General features: G+C 36.6%; 1 protein-coding gene and 1 long non-coding RNA gene across 3 annotated transcripts in view; both read left to right on the forward strand.

The window, feature by feature from the left end:
* Window positions 1–15,773, forward strand: part of scn4ab (sodium channel, voltage-gated, type IV, alpha, b) — a 67,615-nt gene extending 51,842 nt beyond the window's left edge. For both annotated transcript variants that reach the window (XM_056453360.1, XM_056453359.1), the window contains exons 16-25: window positions 3,311–3,428; window positions 3,515–3,669; window positions 3,752–3,925; window positions 6,266–6,388; window positions 7,366–7,647; window positions 7,742–7,795; window positions 10,092–10,233; window positions 10,317–10,417; window positions 10,546–10,816; window positions 12,518–15,773. In XM_056453360.1, coding sequence (XP_056309335.1) covers window positions 3,311–3,428; window positions 3,515–3,669; window positions 3,752–3,925; window positions 6,266–6,388; window positions 7,366–7,647; window positions 7,742–7,795; window positions 10,092–10,233; window positions 10,317–10,417; window positions 10,546–10,816; window positions 12,518–13,755 — 2,658 coding nt within the window. In that variant the 3' untranslated portion in view covers window positions 13,756–15,773. The remainder of the gene's footprint in view (window positions 1–3,310; window positions 3,429–3,514; window positions 3,670–3,751; window positions 3,926–6,265; window positions 6,389–7,365; window positions 7,648–7,741; window positions 7,796–10,091; window positions 10,234–10,316; window positions 10,418–10,545; window positions 10,817–12,517) is intronic.
* Window positions 15,774–18,238: 2,465 nt separating this feature from the next.
* On the forward strand, window positions 18,239–20,646 carry LOC130218459 (uncharacterized). The gene is made up of 3 exons (XR_008835950.1): window positions 18,239–18,414; window positions 18,531–18,675; window positions 19,506–20,646. It is a non-coding gene; the product is annotated as an uncharacterized LOC130218459 (long non-coding RNA).
* Window positions 20,647–22,084: the final 1,438 nt, after the last annotated feature.

A 22,084-nucleotide genomic window follows, 5' to 3' on the forward strand; every position in this document is an offset into this window, starting at 1 on the left:
AACAGTAAATCTCAGATGGAGCAGCATTTACTACACAGAGCTGTAGTTCACTGACAAGCTGCACAAAATCATGTAATCAATGCAGTCGATTAGATCCTAAAAAATGTTATCGATGATAATCGTTCTGTGATAAAGACTGCTGTTTGCGTAGCTTCCCAGTGAACATTAGTGCTGTGTTGCTACTACATCTGAAAAAACGTAAAAATACCACATTTAATAGCATGTTTTTACTTCAAACTCACTGTCTAGTGTTAAAAATAAATCTTTCTGTAGTCGTGTGATTAATGAATCACTCTGAATCAATAAAAGCAGTTAAATCTTCTGTTTATTCAACAACTGCTATTTGGAATTCCTGAGTTTCTTCTTCATAGGGGTTTCCGCATGAAGCCGCAGTCACACTGCACCTTTCATCCCATAGGCTTTCATTCATACACATGCATATGCAACAGACCGGAAACACAAGTTCGTGCGACAAGTTCGCTACTTCGCAAATTTCAAGCTTACTGAATTCCGACCTGTGAAATTGCATCACATGAGACCAGTCAAGGATCTAAACATGACCTTTCTGGACAGAAATTTCAAATATGGGCCAATCGCTCATTTTTTTAAAATTTCTAACCATCTAGTTTATTCCCGGCGGTTATTTTCACAGCGCCGTACGACAGAATTTCGCATGCTCAAACTCTAGTGTGACCATGGCATAAGAGCGCCCTCTAGGCTTCCGAGGAGATTTACTACTGATGACAGAACTGTACTACCCTGACAATATGTGCATAAAAATTGCAGCATTTAATTGTGATTTCCAATTTCATTTTGATTTATCGTGCATCTCTAATGTTTGAAAACAAACAAAAGCAACAAATGTTTGTATGTTACTCCACTAAAGGCCCGTATCCAGCCTCATGAAAGAGGTGGTTCTTTTTTATTCTCAAAAAGTGGACCTTTTTGCCTCAATTAGGCTACTATTTAATCATGAGATTTAAATGCTGCATTTTAGTGACATTTTAAGCACTATTTTAGCTAAAATAGTTTGTTGGATGGTCATCATAACCAAAAAAAAGTTCATTTAAAAATTCATGGATAACAACAATAGCAAAAACAGTATTCAAATTCATTTTAATATTGTTCGCTTTTGGTGCTTCACACCTTTTTATTGGTCATTTTTTTGTTTCAAGAATAAGGTCCAAGATTTAGAATAAAATCTTCTCTATTTAAAAACAATACAGCAGTGAAAGATGACTTCACTTACATCAGATTGTATGTTTTCTTGCACATCTGGATGTTAAACCTATGAAAAAGTAATTGTGTGCACTGGCCAAAACTGAATAGCTGAAGTCATACCGAAGCAACAGACAACAGAGGATTCCTCTTGGTCTTAAAAACCTTTTTCGATTGGGTTACTTTTAGCTCATGTATGGGACAAATTCTGGACCTTTGTCAGTGAGGGGTGAGTCTTTCCAACCACCCTAAGCTACGGGCCTGCACTATGTATTATTTTTCCTCTGAGTTAACTCTTTTAACTTTAATGAAGACGTGCATTAAATTGTAATTTATAAGTATGTATTATTTTGTATTATTATTATTAGAAGTAGTAACAATTTAATATTTCCCCATGGTGTAAAAAATGATATAAAATGTCAACACTTTAAATGTAGCATATCTTATCAAAGTTAAAAATTCCAGTATTGTGACAGCACAACATCAGAGTATCACTGACATGCGTCCATCAACACCTCTTGACACGTATACATGTGTCCCAAATACTGTGACACCTGCAAAGTCCATCTGGAGCCCCGCGGGTCGTCTTGTTTAGCGAGTATGTCTAAGGAATGGCAGAGACCGTGTGACCTGGTGACAGGGCGTGAGAAAGAGCACCGGCACAGCATGATTAGTTACTTTGCTGACCAGCGTCGTGACCCTACCAGTGCCCACTTCAGAAAAAACCTGTATAAATCACATCCAAGCCTAAAAAAACAACACTTTAAATAATCCTGCACAACATCCAAATGCAGTTTTCTTTCTTTTTACAGTTTAGCTCGTACGTTTCATTTCATGTTCACTTCATTGAAGCACGTTGGCTTTAACTCATTAGGCAACTGCTGGCATGCCTTTGGATCAGGTGACAGTTCACATGTCATGCCCGCATGTGTTGCACAGCCCTGCGTTTCACATCCAGCTGTGTGAGGGAAAGCTGTACTTATATCTTGTGTAGACAATCAGATTGGATTGAAGTGGAGTTAGAGGTTTCTGAGAGATCATTTAAAGCATGAGTCTACTAATACTCAAATGAGAAGTAATTGGCATGAAGTTGCAATGCAACTTTTAGTCAACCAAATGTGCAACATATTTTAAAAACCATTTAAAAAAACTGCTACAGTCACATTATTAGCCGTCTAAATAATTTTTTCTCAATTGGCTACAGATCAAACCACTGTTGTCAAATGACTGTTGTCCTAATTCAACAAACGTACCTACTTAACCTAATTAATCCAGTTGAGCCTTTAAATGACACTTCAATTGCAATTGCAAAACAGCTAGTAAAATATTGTACGAAACACGAAAGATACAAGTTATTAGAATTAGCAATTTTTAAAATAGTCTCTCCGGTAAGCAGCACATGAGAAAACTTAGATGAATAATTTCAATTTCACAGGAGAACTAATAATTTTGTTTTTAACTAGTCTCTGACCTTTGAATTTGTCTTATATGAAGATGTGTGACCAACAGAAGGTTGACGCATCATCACATCATGGCCTTCCAGTGGCAATAAACTGGAGTAGATTATACATTTTGCATGTGCAATAAACTGGAGTAGATTATACATTTTGCATGTGTTATGTTTTTAAAACATTCCTGTAACTTAATACATTAGCAGATGATGCTAAATATGTACACATTCATTTCAATCAAGCAGCTGCCAAACACATTAACAAAAAACACACTGTTGAGTGTAACACATCATATTACAACCATTCCATTCCAGCACACTCAAATTCTAGGTTAAAGGTAGCCTTACATGCCATATTTTATAATCTATTTTCCCAAATAAGCAATTCAATTTAACTGATGGTTATTTCTATAGCACTTTTACAATGTAGATTGTGTCAAAGCAGCTTAAGATAGAAGATTAAAGTAAATTGAAACTGTGTCAGTCCAGTTTTCAGAGTAGAAATTCAGTTTAGTTCAGTTCAGTGTGGTTTAATTTTCCAAACACCAAATTGAAGCAGAGGATATTGATTTATTAGATTCATTTTGAAAACAGCATCAACACAGAGACAGAGCCTAATTTGCAGCGTTTTGATCCATACAGAAGAAAAATGGAGATGAATCGTCCACCTGCAGTACAGTGGACAAACCTCCTGAGGTAGAGGAGGTGGTGGAAGAGGAAGAGGAGGATCTCACTAGCCCTGAGGACTGCTACACTGAGAGTCAGACATCCACCATGACTTGACACTGTTAATGTTCTTAAATTATCTTCTGGTTATCAGCATGTTTATTTGTCTTCATTCTCCAGACTGCATCAGGCGATGTCCTTGCTTGGATCTTGACGTTAGCCAAGGTAAAGGGAAAGCATGGTGGAACTTCCGAAAAACCTGCTTCGCCATTGTGGAGCACAGCTATTTCGAGACCTTCATCATCTTCATGATTCTCCTTAGCAGCGGAGCTTTGGTAAGTCGTTTGTAAAACCAGGTCAACCTACTGAATCCTCCTTTTTTTAAATAAGTATATGTTTTTTTTTTTTTTTATTTAGGCTTTTGAGGACATTTACATTGAACAGCGGAGAATGATTAAAATCATCCTTGAATATGCAGACCAGGTCTTCACCTATGTGTTTGTGGTTGAGATGCTTCTGAAGTGGGTGGCCTATGGTTTCAAGGTCTACTTCACAAACGCTTGGTGTTGGCTTGACTTTCTCATCGTTGACGTAAGTACAATTTCAGCTGTCGTGAAAAAGTCCTGGAGACTATAGCTATGTTTCCATCCACCTGTTTTTATGCGCATTTTGGATTATCGCTTAAAAAATGCTTGATGGAAACACCAAGCTGTGCATAAATTTGGAAAATTTGCATTAAAAACTGTTAAGCGACTGTAAAGCGATTCGGACTGTAGTTTTGCTAAACGACTAAAAAGTTATCGGTATGATGGTGAAAAGCTATGCATTTCTAGTCAAACCAGCCTTCTGCAATCTTATACCAAAACGGAAATAAGGGCAGTTATGATAGCTACAAATGTGGGAGAGCGTTGCTATTATATGATTGGATTGTATTGCATGATGGAGCAATTAAGTGTTGATGTTAAATCAAAAGTAATTCACGAATACTTGAAAATGAAATTATTTAATGACAAAAAATCTCTATGGTTACAATGGAATTAGTTATAAAACGATAATACATGAACTGATAAAACATATGATACTAATTGTACCCAGCTTTAATGTAAAATAAAGGTACCTGAGAGAGTGAGGGTGGGAGAGAGAGCCTGATACACTGAAAAAAGTGTTGCATGCAAAACTGTTGCAAACAATTTATTTGTGTTGAATTTAAACAAACAAATTAAATTGAGCAATGTTCAACTTAATTTCTTTGTTTAAATTCAGCCCAAATAAATTGTTTACAACCACTTAACGTAAAAAAAATTTTGTAAATCCAAGGAATCATCTTTGAATAATTTTTTTCAGTGCAGTAGAGTCAGAGAAGATTCCAGAGGAGGAAAAGAGGCCAAGCAAAGCTTACCAACTATTTTGTCTCTTTCTTGACCATGTGACCAAAACTCAAGTACTGAGACATACAAACTGACCAGTCAATATGTGACCACATCGTAAAACCCCCAAAGTCGATACAGTATATTAACCAGGCCCTGATCTAATCAAAATCTGCCTTTGGAATCTGTATGGACCTCCTTGATGAAAAAGCCATGTTTGCCATATAAACAAATACATATGATAATTTTCATTCCTACAGTGTGCACAACTAAGTAGGATAAACTTTTATTTGATTAGAAAACATGTGCATAAATTACAATGGAAACCCTTTTGCCAAATAAATTCCAGTATGTATGTTAAAAAATATGATGTAATTTCATTGTATAAGATCATGCGATGCAAAATAATCAGTGCAATAGACAGCATTAATGGGCAAACTAGCGGGCAGACACTCTATTATTATTATTATTATTATTATTGTATTAATGATACCTCCAGAGCTGTCTTGAGCAAATGTGATCCCTAAGAGCATCTCACACCTCCAAAATTCTCTGCATGCTCAATGTGTTTTGTCTTCTGAGGTGCAAGTAACTTATTATATAAGATAAAGGCTCACACAGCTTCTCTCCGCAGCGAAATCCATTTTTATTTTTGATATTTGCCGTCAGTTTATCAGTAAGTGACAATTTTGTTCTCTTTGACTCGTTGAATGGTAAAGCAGCATTATTCGGAAAACTTTGATGCGATATTCCAGGTTTGCACATAAATTAAAGTGACAAATGCCATATTTCTCGTTTTACCATTATAAAAAATGACAAGCATATGTCTCAAACATAATAACTCAACTTTAGAATTATGAATAATTATATTCTGATCATCATCACTTTACTGTGAATTAACAAACAGGACATATTTAAAGTCTGTTCAAGTCCACCATTGCAAGTCTATACAAAATTTAGCATTTTAACCAACACAGGCCTAATATTATTATTATTATTGTTGTTTTACCAAATGTTCAAGAAATAAAAATAATAATAGCCTACACATATTAACCTTTATTTTACATCTACAGAATTGTGAGAAAATGGTGATCTTGATTTTAAGCAAACAAAATCGGGATTCTCATTTTAGCCAGAATCGTGCAGCCCTAGTGGGAAGTGGTGTGCGTACTTTTTTGCCTGTTTTGTTCATATGGCACATTTATAAATGAGACCCCTAAGTCATTTTAAACCCATTTTTGGTCATTTTCACACTTTCTGGACAGTTTTGCTCCAACCTTAATCAAGATTTGAGACCTATGCACTTGCACTAGTTAATCCTGGGTTATTCTTAACTAACTTTTCTAACCCTAAAATTCAAAGTGTAAAACATTCCTTTTGCCCAGGGTTCAAATCGAGAATGACAATAACGTGTTTAAGCACAGTATGAAAAGCCCTAATATGTATTTACAGTAAATGCAATGGTTTGAATCAGTTGTGCAATGACTGCAATATGTATAGTTGATAAAAAAGAACAAACAAACAGTAAAATGATATACAAGCATTTTATTCATTATTTCTACAGGTATCCTTGATTAGTCTGACTGCGAACATCTTGGGCTACTCTGAATTGGGGGCCATAAAGTCTCTGAGGACTTTGAGGGCACTGAGGCCTCTTCGAGCTCTTTCCAGGTTTGAAGGAATGAGGGTGAGTTTTACTGCTTGCAACACCTACCTTTGCATTATTCATTAATTATCAACCTGTAATTTAAGTAATTCTCCTTATCCACACATTTCATTGTCATTCTATTTCTTTTATGCCAAAACTCATTAGAAGTTTAAGTAAAGATCATGTTCCATGAAGATATTTTGTAAAAAAAAATTTACTGAAAATTTGTCCAAACTATAATTTTATTAGTAATGGTCATTGCTAAGAACTTAATTTTGGCAACTTTAAAGGCGATTTTGATTTTGAACCCTCAGCTCCAGATATTTAACATGGCAAATATCTAACGAGTGTCGGCCAGTCATCTGCGATTGTCTCAGACTTTGATAGTTCACAGGTGATTTCAGGCATTTGGTGACGATTTCCCAAAACCTGTCGGCGAGTCAATACCGTGGCTATGATCATGCAGTCTGAACTCAGCATAAATTGACACTCATGAGTGGTTTTGTGGTCCAGTATCACATATGTATAGCATAATTTTATTAATGCAGAATTGTTTTTTTTTTTTTAATTAGCTTGATTTTTTTTTTCAAGTGACTGAAATATCCAATCTTTCCATATTGTCCATTTGATTATATCCTTATATAATTAAATTTTTGATTAATTTATTTGAGAATATTTTTATTTTACTGTAAAACTTTTGTTTTATTAAATTATATTTCAATACATGTATTTTATTTATTTAAACAAAACCGGCAATTTATTTAAAACTACTATAATAATAATAATAATAATAATAATAATAATAATAATAATAATAATAATAATAATAATAATAATAATATACTATAATAATATAAACCAATAAAAACAAGCAATTTTAAGTTATTAATTTCTTTTCCCTTAATCATACTAAAGTTTGAGCAACTATGACTTAAAATATGACATACTCAACCAAACCATGAATTTTGTGTACCATTAGACCTCTTATTCCAGGCTCTTACTGTCGATATGCACAGGTGGTGGTGAACGCCCTGGTGGGTGCAATTCCTTCCATCTTTAACGTTCTCCTGGTGTGCCTGATCTTTTGGCTCATCTTCAGCATCATGGGAGTCAACCTTTTTGCTGGAAAGTTCTACTACTGCTTCAATGAAACATCTGAAGAGTACTTCGATTACAATGTGGTCAACAACAAGACTCAATGCTTGGAGCTTGCAGAGGTTTATCCCGATGTGCGATGGAAGAACGCAATGATCAATTTTGATAATGTGGGCATGGGCTACCTCTCCTTACTGCAAGTGGTGAGCACTGATATTAATCATCAGCATGTGTACACTGCAAAATCAAATATACAAAACTGGATGTATTAAAAATGTGGTTTTGTTTGGTTTCTAGGCAACATTTAAAGGATGGATGGACATCATGTATAGTGCCGTGGATTCCCGTTCTGTACGTTGATTTTAACCATAAAACAAATGTGCGGTCACATTTACCATTCCAGTACCAATTTGTTTGGATCAGGAGTTCACCATGCAGTTTTCTCTCCTGTTAAAGTTGGGCATGTAAATTTTCAGCGCTTACCAACACAAAAGCTGCTTAGTTTGATAGTAGGGCTGGGCGAAATCGCAAAAATGAAATCTCGATAATTATTTTCCATATTGAACGATAACGATATTTATTTCGATATAAGTTGATAATGCTTCCAGATTCAAAAGAGTACCCCAACAATGACTGAAGCCACAAAAAAATTAAAGGGTCCATTAAATGGCATAACATTTTCGGCCGATACATTTTCGGTGGCCAAAAATTCGGTACATCTCTAATATAAACACAATGTTATATTCCCATTGTTGCACATTTCTTCTGTGTGATTGGCTCTTAGATCAATATAGAGTAAAAAAAGAGCTGAGCTTATCATTGTTATTGACATAATTTTTATCAAAATTCGATATAATATCGTTTATCGGCCCTGCCATATTTGATAGTGACTTCTGTATGATTTGGTTAGGCTGTTAACAACAAACAGGCTAAATTTAGGTTATGGGACTGCACCTAAAGAGATTCAGTGGCACAATCATGACTGGTTGTGTGTTTTCTGGGAATGCACCCAAATATTGGTAATAGGGATGCACAATATATTGGCAGCCATATTGATATCGGCCGATAAATGCTATTTTTAATGTTATCATTATCGGTCCGATATCTAAATTAGGCAGATATCTTTAAACAACCAGATTATGTAATTGTACAGAACTTATCGATATTTTTTTCCACAATTGACAGCAATAATAAACATAGAAGCATTGTCTGATTGATAGGCACACCTACATGTGTTCAAATGAATCTAAGACGCCAGATGGGACAAATTAATGCTGCATTTTCAGCCTGATCTCACGAGAAAACGTAAGTATTTTACGTTTTGACAGTTTAGTGGCTAATTCGTACGAATTCGTACAAGTTCAGTCGTACGAAATTGTACGATTTTAAAAAGGAGGCGTGGCACCTAACCCCACCCCTAAACCCAACGGTCATTGGCGGATGAGCAAATCGTACTAAATTGTACGAATTAGATCATACGAATTTGCATTTTCTAAAGTAAAACACACTATCTGTATTTAGCTTTTCACTTGTACGGTGGCTCTAAACTGTCAAAACACCTCTGCTTTTTCGGACATTACATATTTGTTGTCTTAAAAGGCTTTTAAACTGCTTTTATTCTAGCCAGAAAAAAATAAGACTTTCTCCAGAAGAAAAAATATTATCAGACATACTGTGAAAATTTCCCTGCTCTGTTAAACATCATTTGGGAATTATTTTTTAAAAAAAATTCAAAGGGGTACTAATAATTCTGACTTCAACTGTATGTAGTTATTAAATTAAAAAGTATGCTGAAGGAAATGCAGAGACTTACTGGAATGTACAGTATGTCTAATGTAATCAGCCAACGTTTCAAACATGAAAAGATATCAGTAAAAGTTGTAAACCGTAACATTAAAGTTCCATAATGCATCATCAAAGAATTATCAAACAACAAAGATCCTTTAACACATGGCAAGCTGATTATCCCGCTTATTCTTGGTCATTTGTCAAGTTATAGACAAGTTACAACTAATATTGCTCTATGCAACACAGTTTGATCCATTTTTTGTCAGTTAAGACACTAATTGTTTTAGTCAGTCACATACTGACTAAAGAGAGAAAGAGAGAGAATGTATGCTAGAGAGATTGTGTATGTACAGTATATGACAATGGCATATCTAATTGCTCATAGTAACATACATTAGCTTCCTCTTTACAAATATTTATGAGCATATTGGCGTGTCGGTTATCAACATCAGCTCCCTGGTAAAGCACACATTGGTGTCCTTGAGAATAAACAGATGAATGAAGGCTCAGCTGTCATGAGTTACCATGGTTACCACTAATGATTCAGGGAAGAGCATTTATTTCTAACTGTGATCAAAACAGACTGGAACTCCCTGTGCATTAAATTATATTATTGCACACCTTCCAGGCAATCGGGATTTTGACAGACCATGTAATAATAATACAATGTTTATTTGCATATATCATATAAACAAATATAATGTACCTGTTTATTTATTTATTGCATTTTGACCTAGTGCATCTAATATTTTAATTTTCAGTTCGGTGCATTCCTATGTGTCACCTCACATTTAATAGACAGAAGGATAAATCTTGCAATGCTGTTTTTCTGCTGACACCTTGTTTTTGTTGTGTGTAGATTGAAATGCAGCCAGCCTATGAGACAAACCTCTACATGTACCTTTACTTTGTCATCTTCATCATTTTTGGCTCTTTCTTCACCCTCAATCTGTTCATCGGCGTAATCATTGACAATTTCAACCAACAAAAGGCAAAGATAAGTGTCAGCATTTGGTCTTCTGGATCTAGAGAAACACTAAAATGTTTTCGATTTTGGAATAATTGTTTCTGTGTCTATACTTAGGAGGAACTGATATCTTCATGACAGAAGAGCAGAAGAAATACTACAATGCCATGAAGAAACTTGGATCTAAAAAACCCCAAAAACCAATTCCAAGGCCCACGGTAATGTATACTATCTATTTTTTTTTTTTAAAGATTATTCCAAAAATGAATATTCTTGAAGTTGATATGCTACTTTTTTCATATACTAACTGCTCTTTTCCTCCATGGGATATATTTGATGTTTGAAGAACTGCTGCCAAGGTTTGGTATTCGACTTTGTCACGCAGCAGTTCTTCGATATTTTCATTATGGTGATGATCTGCCTGAACATGGTGACCATGATGGTGGAAACTGATGACCAAAGTCCTGAGATGGAGGAGATACTGTTCTTTATCAACTTCGCCTTCATCGTACTCTTCACCGGGGAGTGTGTTCTCAAGATCACCGCACTGCGCTATCACTACTTCTCCATTGGGTGGAACATTTTTGATTTTGTGGTGGTCATTCTTTCGATATTAGGTAAATCTGTTTGATCAATAGTACTTATGAAGTTGAACATTATATATGTTACTATTTAACTATTTTGTTGCTTATTAATATTTGATCTATTAATTAATTTAAAATAACAAATTAATATTGTGGCATCACGGTGACTCAGTGGGTAGCACTGTCGCCTCACAGCAAGAAGGTCGCTGGTTCGAGCCCCGGCTGGGTCAGTTGGCATTTCTGTGCAGAGTTTACATGTTCTTCCCATGTTGGCGTGGGTTTCCTCTGGTGCGCCGATTTGCCCTCACAGTCCAAAGACATGCAGTTTAGGTGAATTGAATAAACTAAATTGGCCGTAGTGTATGTGTGTGAATCGCAGAGTGTATTGGTGTTTCTCAGTGCTGGGTTGCGGCTGGAAGGACATCCGCTGTGTAAAACATATGCTGGATAAGTTGGCGGTTCATTCCGCTATGGGGAACCCTGATTAATGAAGGGACTAAGCTGAAAAGAAATTGAATGAATGAATGAATAATTATTATTGTTCTGCCAAGCCTTATAATTGAAATCAACAAAAAACTAAAAAATTACTTTATATAACATCATCATGACAGTCCTGGTTAAAAAGGTTTGAAAATAACTGATAATTTGATAATTTTTAGAGCTGTGGTGAAAAATCGATTCTAGAAAGAATAGTGATGCATTTTTAAAATCACAGAATTCACTTCTTGTATGATCTTTCACCATAGCTCCCATATTTTTTATGGAAATGTTCATTTTATAGAAATGTAACAGTATCAGTAAGTTTAGGGAAATACACTCAATTGCTGTTATTTAAAATGTATGTAAGCAATAAGTAACAACAAAAAAATGATGCAGTTTAAGGCAACATAGGCTTATTCTGAAATTGTAGCCCTATATACATTTCTGGAGGTCAATCAGTGCTTTTGAAAACCCTATTAGTTGAGTTTAGGGAAGGAGGAAGGTTGGTCAGTCGATCGGTCAGTCAGTCAGTTGACAGCGGCCTCTGGTGGATTTGCGCAAGAACAGCAGGTGCGAATTACACTCGAGAGAAATTTGAGATGTCAAAAAGCGTACACATCGGCTTCTGGTGGATTCGCGAAAACAAAAACGGCAAAAAAACATACCTCCTGGGTCGTATTTGGCGCTCTCCAGAAATGTATATAGCGGTACGTTTTGAGAATGAGTCTGGGTTGGTTTAAGGGGATCGCACACCAGACGTGCAGTGCTGCTCTGTGACACTCATCATTTTTACATTATTTTCTATACATTGCTAAGCAATGAGAACAGATGCCAAATGCTGGATCGGGTGTGTTGTACCCTTATAGAAATCAATGTTAAGAATTCTAAACGTTATGTCACTTTGTGACTGGTGTGCGATGAGATTTATACTACTACATGTAATGGTATAGAACTGTTATCCAGTCAATGTTCTGTCTGTAACTACTTTATCTGTGCGGTTTCCTGAATAATTACACACCTTAGAATGATCAAAAGCCCCGCAGGATAATAAAAAGTCATTATATATTAATCTTTCACTTTCCGTATATGACATTTAATGTAGACTTTATTTACATGTTTTTTAAAATCATATTAAACTAACATTAATTATATTATTTTAGATTATGAATATTTCCATAGCCATTTTTAAATTACATTTTCTGTTAATTTGACAGAGTAATAATATTTCCTTGTAAACTGTTTGCTGTCTCACAGGTATTGTGCTGGCAGACCTCATCGAGAAGTACTTTGTGTCCCCTACCCTGTTTCGTGTTATCCGATTGGCCAGAATCGGCCGCGTCCTGAGGCTTATTCGGGGTGCGAAGGGAATCAGAACCTTATTGTTTGCGCTGATGATGTCACTTCCTGCCCTCTTCAACATCGGCCTCCTTCTGTTCCTAATCATGTTCATTTTCTCCATATTCGGCATGTCCAACTTTGCGTACGTGAAAAAAGAAGCCGGCATTGACGACATGATGAATTTCGAGACCTTCGGGAACAGTATCATATGCATGTTCATGATCACTACATCCGCCGGCTGGGATGGACTGCTGTTGCCTATTCTCAACTCCCCACCAGACTGCGATCCGGATGCGGATAACCCAGGATCGACTACCCGAGGAAACTGTGGGAACGCAGCGGTGGGCATCGTGTTCTTCTGCAGCTACATCGTCATGTCCTTTCTTGTCGTGGTCAACATGTACATAGCCATTATCCTGGAAAACTTCAACGTAGCGACGGAAGAAAGCAGCGACCCCTTGTGCGAGGATGACTTTGAGATGTTTTATGAAACTTGGGAGAAATTCGACCCCACCGCCTCTCAGTTCATTGATTACAATAGACTGTCAGAATTCTGCGATACCCTAAAAGACCCTTTGAGAATTCCCAAACCGAACACCCTCAAGCTGATTACAATGGATCTTCCCATGGTTACGGGTGATAAGATCCACTGTCTTGACCTCCTGCTGGCACTCACAGCAGAAGTGCTGGGCGGTTCTGACCAGATGGATGGCATGAAAGCAACTATGGAGGAAAAGTTCATGGCGAACAACCCTTCCAAGGCCTCCTACGAGCCCATTACCAGCACTCTCAAACGAAAACAAGAAGAAGTGGCTGCTACTACCATTCAAAGAGCCTATCGCTCGCACATCCTCAAACGCTGCGTCAAACAGGCCTCATATATGTACAGAGACAAGACGGGCTCAAAGAAACCAGCAGGAGACGCTCCAGAGAAAGTGGGCATGATTGCTGAGAACATGAGGAATCTTTATGGAGATCAGGCCATTGAGGACGACCAATCTGTGGGTTTCTCATTCTCTCAACATGGGAAAACACAGTTTGGAGCTAAACGTCCTCCAGTGAAGGTTCAGAGCGATGTGGTCTTGCATTCTGCCCCTTTTCCTGTTCCCGAATCCTCAGCCGCTGCAGACAACTTGAGGGAGTCCATTGTGTAGTAGGTTCAAGATGTTACGTAACTCAATCTAGAGGAAGCCCAATTATCATGAGAGTTCATTGGCACAGAACAGTCAGTAATGAACGAAATTCACAGCGGTGATCGTTTGAATTTTATTCTAAAATATTGGTACAATCGATGGCTCCTCTCAGTGTTGCTCTTGAGAAGACAATCTGATTGTTTGTGGAATGGCAATGCAAATGATTGGGCTCCTGGTGCATCAAGATGCACAGAACCTGACATGACAAAAGATTAATTGGTAGTACAGTTTGTACAATTGTTAGTTACTATTAGTACACAGTAATGATTACTAATCATTCACAACTAACTAAGAGGTATAACATGAGGTAAAAGCGTATGACTTGTCATGACACCTGGCATAGGCTTAGCCTAAAATAAGCCCTGTTTTCAGAGTATATTTCATGTTTTGTAGGAGCTTACTTTATTGAATTTAATATGACTTTAAAAATTCAGTATAGTGTTCATAATAATAGTATTGCTCAGATTTTGCACTAACCTTTTTTTTAACACTGGCTAAATCAGCTACTGATGAAAATGGAATTATTAGTCTTAAGAGTGCACTGTAAAACATGTAATATTATCTATGTTTCTATACATACTTTACTAAAAGGCTTTCAGATTCACTCTGATAATATTTTAAATTTCATTTACAAAAAATTCTAGTAGGCCCAAAGACAAAACCATTGAAATGATAGATTTTTATCTATTCTAAAATAAAGGAATAGTCAAGTTTAACCCATAATATAAAATATGAAATGTTAGCTTGCTTAAAATGCTGTAAATGTGGATTCTGTCATTTCTTAATAGTCTAATGAGCCATTTATGTGTAAAGAAGGGAGTGTACTTGTCAGTTATTAATTGCAAGTATATGTAGTCTGTGAAATCCTTGCGTTATTAGATTTATTTTCTTTACTTTTAGTTGTCATTTATTATGAGCCAGATGTGCAACTGGGTCCTGAATGTCAGTTTCTTCAGCCTAGTTATGTAGTGATAATGGATAAGGTCTATAGATGGTCATCTATGCAAAGGAGTCTATATGAATGGCTGTATTAGGGACAGAAGTAAAAAAGAAAACAAATAAATGAGCTGTCTTGGGATACTGTATTCAACTTTTATAAGCATACTGTGTATGATATTGACATAAATGTGCCTAGACCGCAAGCATCCCTGACATGTTTTTACAGTATTTGTACTCATCCAGCATTTACAGTCACTCATACATTTAATAAACTTTTAACAGCCTTTATACAGCATTTTATTTATTTACTTTGTTTCTTGGTATTTTTTATTAGCTTGTCTTTTCATATTATTTTTTAATTAACTTGGTGAGACATTTTGTATGTTTGAGGATAACTTTTAATTAAACAAGCACTACTAGTATTGTAGCCAGTCTAATTAAGCCCAGTTTGATAAAGTAAATCGGTTGCTTTCAGAATTCTTTCACTATTTTATATTTCTTTGTGAAATGCAAACCAACTCAAACCAAGGGTGATGAGCAGGGAGAAGGACAATTAGAAGCACTGAGGACAAATGCAACAGCCCGTAATTCAGTTATTGTAATAATAATGTGACAGCAATTAAAATAAACATGCATGTCAAATAACTTTCATAGTTTTTTGCAGAATAGCTGAATGCAAGGTATTTAGGAAAGTCAAATGTTTTTCATTTATCACTTCTTTACTAAACAAAGATAGTAAGATAAGATGATGATGATAATGATGATAGCATATTAATGCGGTTCTTGGGATTTGCAATGATAAAAATCTTGCTAATTACATTTTTTTTAATTCTAATAAATAAAACTAAGTTATTATCATTTTTAGATGGTACTACCATCACTAACACTATTTAGTTTTGAATGTATGAACACGTCATTATCTGTCACTTGGTAAATGCATGTTATGGACAACAACATTTTTCAAATACTGAAGCATTTGTACATTTTATTGTGTAACTTTTCTCTGTTTACATGACTGAATAAACTTGTTTTTTGAAAAACTTAGTTTTTATTGTATATATCGAAGGGGATTACCATGGTTAAGTGAAGTTTTTCAAACTAATTTCGAGATGATCATGTGATATAATTAATCATGGCTGGCCTCTAATCCATAATAAGCAATAATCCAGATTGATTCAAGCTTACAATAAAAAGACCGATTTCACCCTACTACCTTATCTTCATTTTGGAAGAATCCCCCCTTCCACCCCATCTCCTCCTTTTCCTCCCTTTACTAGGGGGAGCTCTCAAGACCTTCCTGATCTCAGACCCCTTTATATGCTTATTGACCAGGCGATAGCCCTGGGCTCAATTATCTACGAGCTCAGGGTTTTCTCCAGAGTCTACTCTTGAAACTATGGTTAGTGTTGTAAAACCATGGTTGATGTGTGGTAGTTCAGTTGTCTTTGATTGTGAAAAAACAGTGCTTGATTTGTGTATTACGAGGTCCCGGAACAGATTGGGGTAGGGAGGGTGGCGGAAAAAGGATGAAAGTGAAGAGCGGGGGGTTGTCGCAGAAAAAAGTGAAGAGGGTTGGGAAGTCACGGAAGAAAGTGAACAGCGGACAGGGGAAGAAAGGCGTTTGAGGAGGGGGATCTGTAAAATCAGGATTCAGATCCGGCATGTTCTGGCACAAATTAAGCCATGTGCAAAACATTTTATATGTAGGACTTCACAGATGAAGGCCTTTACCCTCTATACTGGGACGAGCGAACACAGAAACATATTTTCTGCAATGAAAATGTAAGTTGTGTTTTGTTACATTTTTATTTATTTAGATTTCTTGTAACTTGTGTGCTTTTCATCATTTACATGCCTTCATTTAGACCCAGATAGCAAATTGTATGTGGCTCAAATCTTTCCCACTCCAAACACTTACATCCGGCCCACATACTGCATGGAATAATGGAACTTAGGCGGTACGCTCCTGCTTGCCAGATCTGGGTCGCAATTAAGCCAAAGGAATACTACAAATCAGCCAGAATTCAACCAAATGAACCGAAATTTACCATATTCTGGGCCACAGTGTGCTTTTTTTTTTTTGGCACAGATACGGCCCCCACCAGAAACTTACATGCGACCCACATAGCCAGAGTTTACTGTGCCAAATATTTGCTAAAATGGCCCACATATGTTTTAAGATAACTGAGCCACATTTGCCATATTTTCTCAGGGCCACTTTAGGCTTACAGCCACATTAGCCGGAGCTTACTGTGACGAATATTTGCCAAAAGTGGGCAACATATGTCTTAAGATAACTGGGCCACATTTGTCATATCACATCTGGGCCACTTTAGGCTCACAGCCACATTAGCCAGAGCTTACTGGGCCGAATATTTGCTAAAAGTGCAAATGTTATTATATCACATTTGTTTTATGATAACTGGGCCACATTTGCATCTACACATTACCACAGATTACCCAGATTACCCTTAAATGACTACGCCACATTTTTGCCAACCGTGGCCTACATTTGTCCTCTATCATTTGGTCCAAATTTACCATTTTTCACATGGGTCACATTAGGTTCACTTTTCAAATTACATTTTGCCTTAAATGGCCCATATATGAATTGCTTTGATATTAAATCTTTGGCCCCCTTTTGTCATTGTACAGGTAGGCCACTTCAGGTTCACATTCATTTTGTCAGGGCCGAAAGAAGACCACCAGATTCACATAATTGCCTAAAGTGGCCCACATTTGTATGCTATGTGGAGTGCTGCAAATGAAGTAACAAATTAAAAACATCATCAGTTTCAAATTCTCACAACACATGCAAATACAGAAATGCATTGCAAATAGTGCAGAAACCAGACATCCCAAGTTCTCCCGGAAGTTCTTGGAGTCTTCTGCATATCCATAGTGGCTCCTGCAGATGGGACATGGAAAATGGAGTCGTTTTCCCCAATTGGTTGTGTTTTTCTTTGTTTTTTCTTGCAGTGCATTTGCATGCTCTCAGCCACCGTATATAAGTTATTCTTTTTGGACCACTAAAGAGAATTATAGATAAATCCAGATAATGGCAGACTCTTTTAAAAATACTCAAAAGTATAATAGGATTGTCCCATACATGTACAGAGCATTTCCACTGTGATTTATATGTTATAAAATAATGTTTAGTGATAAATAAACCAAGACTTGATTTATTATTGAACAAAGTCTGGCTTCGACTGTTCATGAGACTTTTAGCCTAGCATTATCACTTTTAAGTGAATAGTCTCATTAAAATGTAAGCTATTTTAGACTACCTCCAAGTATAGATTTGTTAATACTTGCGGCTATTTGATTTACACAGTAATTCTAAACTTAAATTTAGTTAAGTAAATTTACACAGTCTTTCTAAACTGCTGTTGGTCACTTTTATATCCTGTCCATATGGCAAACACACGCCCCCCTGTGGTCAAAATAGATTATATTTAAAGCGACGTTATGGCTCTAGACAGCACTGCTTTACTGTAACATTATACACACAGTAATACGCTGTTGGAGACTAGGGAGAAGCCTTATAGCTCAATTTGTATACTTGCATTGACTACTTCTATTTATAAATATTTATTATCTGTTTTTGTCCTGTATATGTAATTCTGTTGCACAGCAGAAGCTCTGTCACGAAAATAAATTTCTCGTATGTGTGGACATGCTGTACGTGGCAATAAAGATCTTTCTGATTCTGATTTCTGAAAATATTTTAAGGTAAAACATGGCTTCTGTACGTCATAGTGACTCTTTCTCAGGTTCTCTCTCTCTCTTTCTCTCAGGCATACACACACAAGGACACATTGCCGTCACAGGACGTAGCCTAGAAGTGCTCCGGCATCCTCTGGATCACAGCCGCCCAAGTTCCATGCATACAAATGAGGTCAGGGGTCAGCAGCGAAGCGTGACCTGCAGGACAGACAGACGGTCAGTGTGTTCAGCGCTTCTCCTTTACCCTGATGAGTGCAAGCCGACTGGTGTTAATGTGCTCATTCATTCTCACTGCCTGACCCGGTTAGGACTGCTATAAATAAATAAACTCATTATTTGTAGAATCGAGTATTCGGGCACTCATTTTTACAATTTGGAAACAAATTTCAGCAGGTATTAGTTTGTAAGCATTAGTTTAACATTTGTTGAATACTTTAAAAGCATTTATTGATGTTGCTTAGTGTCAATGTAAACTTTTACTCTGAAATCAGAGGTCATACAGCTGTTCAAATTATTTAATGGACATATTTTTTGTCAATAAAAATGCTTGGTAGTACATAAAATGTAATTTAAATGAGGCCTACCTTACGGTCTTCTTTGTAATCATATTAGCTATTGACAAAATCTTAATGTTTATTTTTAGTTAGTTAGTAGACCAGAATAAGTAGGGCCAATACAATAAGTTGACATGTATTTGCTAATAATTAATGTATGCTGAGGGAAGATGATATTAAACAATCTACTAATACTCTAAAGACTGAGTTACTTGGCATCAAATTAAATTATACCCATGTTTAATATTTCTGATTTTGGCTTTGTCTTTAGAACTGTTCGTCTATACATGATTTTAAAGAAATGACTGCCACACAACATCAATATATCAGGTATATGCACCCGTCACAGATTCGGCGTCCATTAGGTAACTTCTCCGAACAAATGTGTAGGAGGTGTTTCATTAACTGTAATGACCAGTACTGTACACTATGCTTAGCACTGTCAGGATGGCACACTTGACCGGCACAACATTTTGTTTGCTTCCTTTGCAGGCTGGAAGGGAATGTGAACGGCCTCTCTGGGGATTCGGCCTTCATGCAAGCTAAGGAAGTAAAGGAGAAGCTCGTCCCATCAACGACTGGAGCCTCCAAAGCAAAGAAGCCGCAGCTGCCCAGAGAGATGCAACATGAGACCAGTGGAGGCCTGTGATGAGCAGCCTGTGGAATTGGAGAGCGGGTGCGATGGAGTCAGTGCGTTCCAGGGAAGATGTGTAACATTGCCCGCTTTGAAACTGGAGTTGACGAGAAGTGGGAACAAGGTGGAGTTTGCATTAAAGGAAGAGGGTTCCTTGTGCAGCTCATAAAGATCCCGGAACCATTTAAGGGCAACTTTATGGCTGAGAGTGCAATCAATGGGCCTGTTTCCACTTTGTGTTTATATTTGTGTTTTCAGACTTCATTAAGACCCTTCAAAGAATTAATCTCCATGGATCACCTCAAAATATAAATTATATCATCATTTATTCACCCTTTACTTGTTTCAGATCTTTAATTGTGAGTATTTTTCTTGTGTAAGATATGAAATAAGATATTTTGAAGAAATCTGGAAACCTGTAATCACTGACTTGCAAAATATTATCCCAGGTAGCTAAGAATTTTGGCCCAGATTTGGCATTAAGCTGGCCCAGCAGGCATTCATCTGGCACTGGCATACAGCATGAGCATGTGGGCAGAGATGGCACCATCTTTAAAGTATCAGACAAGATTTGGGCCAGATGTAAGATGTCTTGGCCCATATTTAAAATACTTGAAAATAATTTTTTAGGAAAGAAAATAATGCTACCAATTAGGTCGCTTTGAGAAAAAGCATGCACATAGTGTGCTTAAAGTGCAATGCTTCATGGGTTTATCAATTTCATTGCAATCGTGACGCACCAACCTATCTGGCCCAGTTCAGGCCCAGTTATGAGTTAATAACTTGGCTGTGACTTGACCCATATATGGTGCATGTTTGGCCCATGTCTGGAAGTCATGTACAGTAATTCATTGCGGCATGTGGGCAAAGCAAAACCTGATTGTGTGGGCCAGAGATATTTTGTTATGTGGGATGAAAGTCAATGGTTACACGTTTTCAGCTTTCAAAATATTCTTTTGTGTTCAACCGAAGAAAGAAACCAATAAAGGTTTGGAACCACTTGAGGGTGAGTAGTGAGTAAATTTTAATCTTTGGGTGCATTTGGGATTTTTCCGTTTAATGCAGTTTAAAAATGAGCAAAAAAAAAGTATGTAGATTATACATTTTATTATTATTTTTTAAAAGAAGCAAAGAATGAATAGCTACCAATTTTTGGTGTTTTCCCACAAAACGTTTCTCAACAATCATGCGTTTGTGTCCCACATCATGCAATGTTTAAATTGTATTCCACTAAAGTTACCTGGTTGTTTTGCTATTTCCTTTGAATTCACTTTGTCTTCCCCGGAAAAAGTACATACATCTAGGGCATAGTATAAGTAGGCGAACTTCTTTCTAGCACATCAGCATGTCCACTTCTGATTGTATTGATATTTAATGTTAAAAGTTTAAGAACTGTTTACCAGTAGTGTAAAGTAACAAATTACAAATACTCACATTACTGTAATTGAGTAGTTTTTTTCTCAGAAATTGTAATTTACTAAGTCGTTTTAAAAATGTGTACTTTAACTTTCCCTTAGATGCATTTTAGTGCTGTATCAGTACTTTTACTTCACTACTTTCCTTCAACCTGCAGTGACTACTTTATTTTTTCTTGTCTATGGGGATTAGAAAAATTTGTCCTGTGATTCCAGTCCAATCAGATCGCACATAGAAGCTAAATCACATCATACTGAACTACTTCAAGACATGATGTCCAAAGATGTCCAAAATCAGAGACTGTTTAGATGCATGTCACTGATGAGAAGATGACAGATGTTTACTGTATGATGATCAAAATGGCCTTAAACACCCCGCAGGCACAAGACGTCAACATGACGTCAGATTTACGTTGTACCCCAATGTTGTGGGGACATTGCATTTTGTTTGGAAATGAAAATCGGGTTGATGTCAGAACTCAACGTCAGGCCGACGTCAATGTCCAACCTAAAAATCAACCAAATATTATCGTCTAAGGATGTTACAGCTTGACATTGTGTGGATGTTGCCACTATGACGTTGATGTTGTATTTTGGTTGTCAGTATTTGACGCCAATATGATGTTAGTTTAAGATGTTGGCTCGACGTTGGACTTTGGTCACTTTTTAACACAACCTAAAATCAACCAAATATCAACATCTTTTAACATTATTATCAAATTAACGTTGTCTTTAGATGCTGGCTAGACAATTAATTTTGGTCACCTGACATCACAACCTAAATCTAACCTAATATTAACGTCTTATGACGTTGTGTGCCTGCTGGGCAATAACTAAATCCACTACAGAATGTTACGTTTACACACACACACCCACAAATTACATGTAAATGCATCAGCTTTTTACCGTGTAAAAAGTGTACTCATACTTTAAGTAATATTTACAACAGATACTTTTACTCTACTTGAACTACATTTTTAGGCAATTTATGGTACTTGTACTTAAGTATGATTTTTTTAGTA

The sequence above is a fragment of the Danio aesculapii genome, chromosome 3 (assembly GCF_903798145.1).
Source record: "Danio aesculapii chromosome 3, fDanAes4.1, whole genome shotgun sequence".
In the NCBI taxonomy this organism is placed as follows: Eukaryota; Metazoa; Chordata; class Actinopteri; order Cypriniformes; family Danionidae; genus Danio; species Danio aesculapii.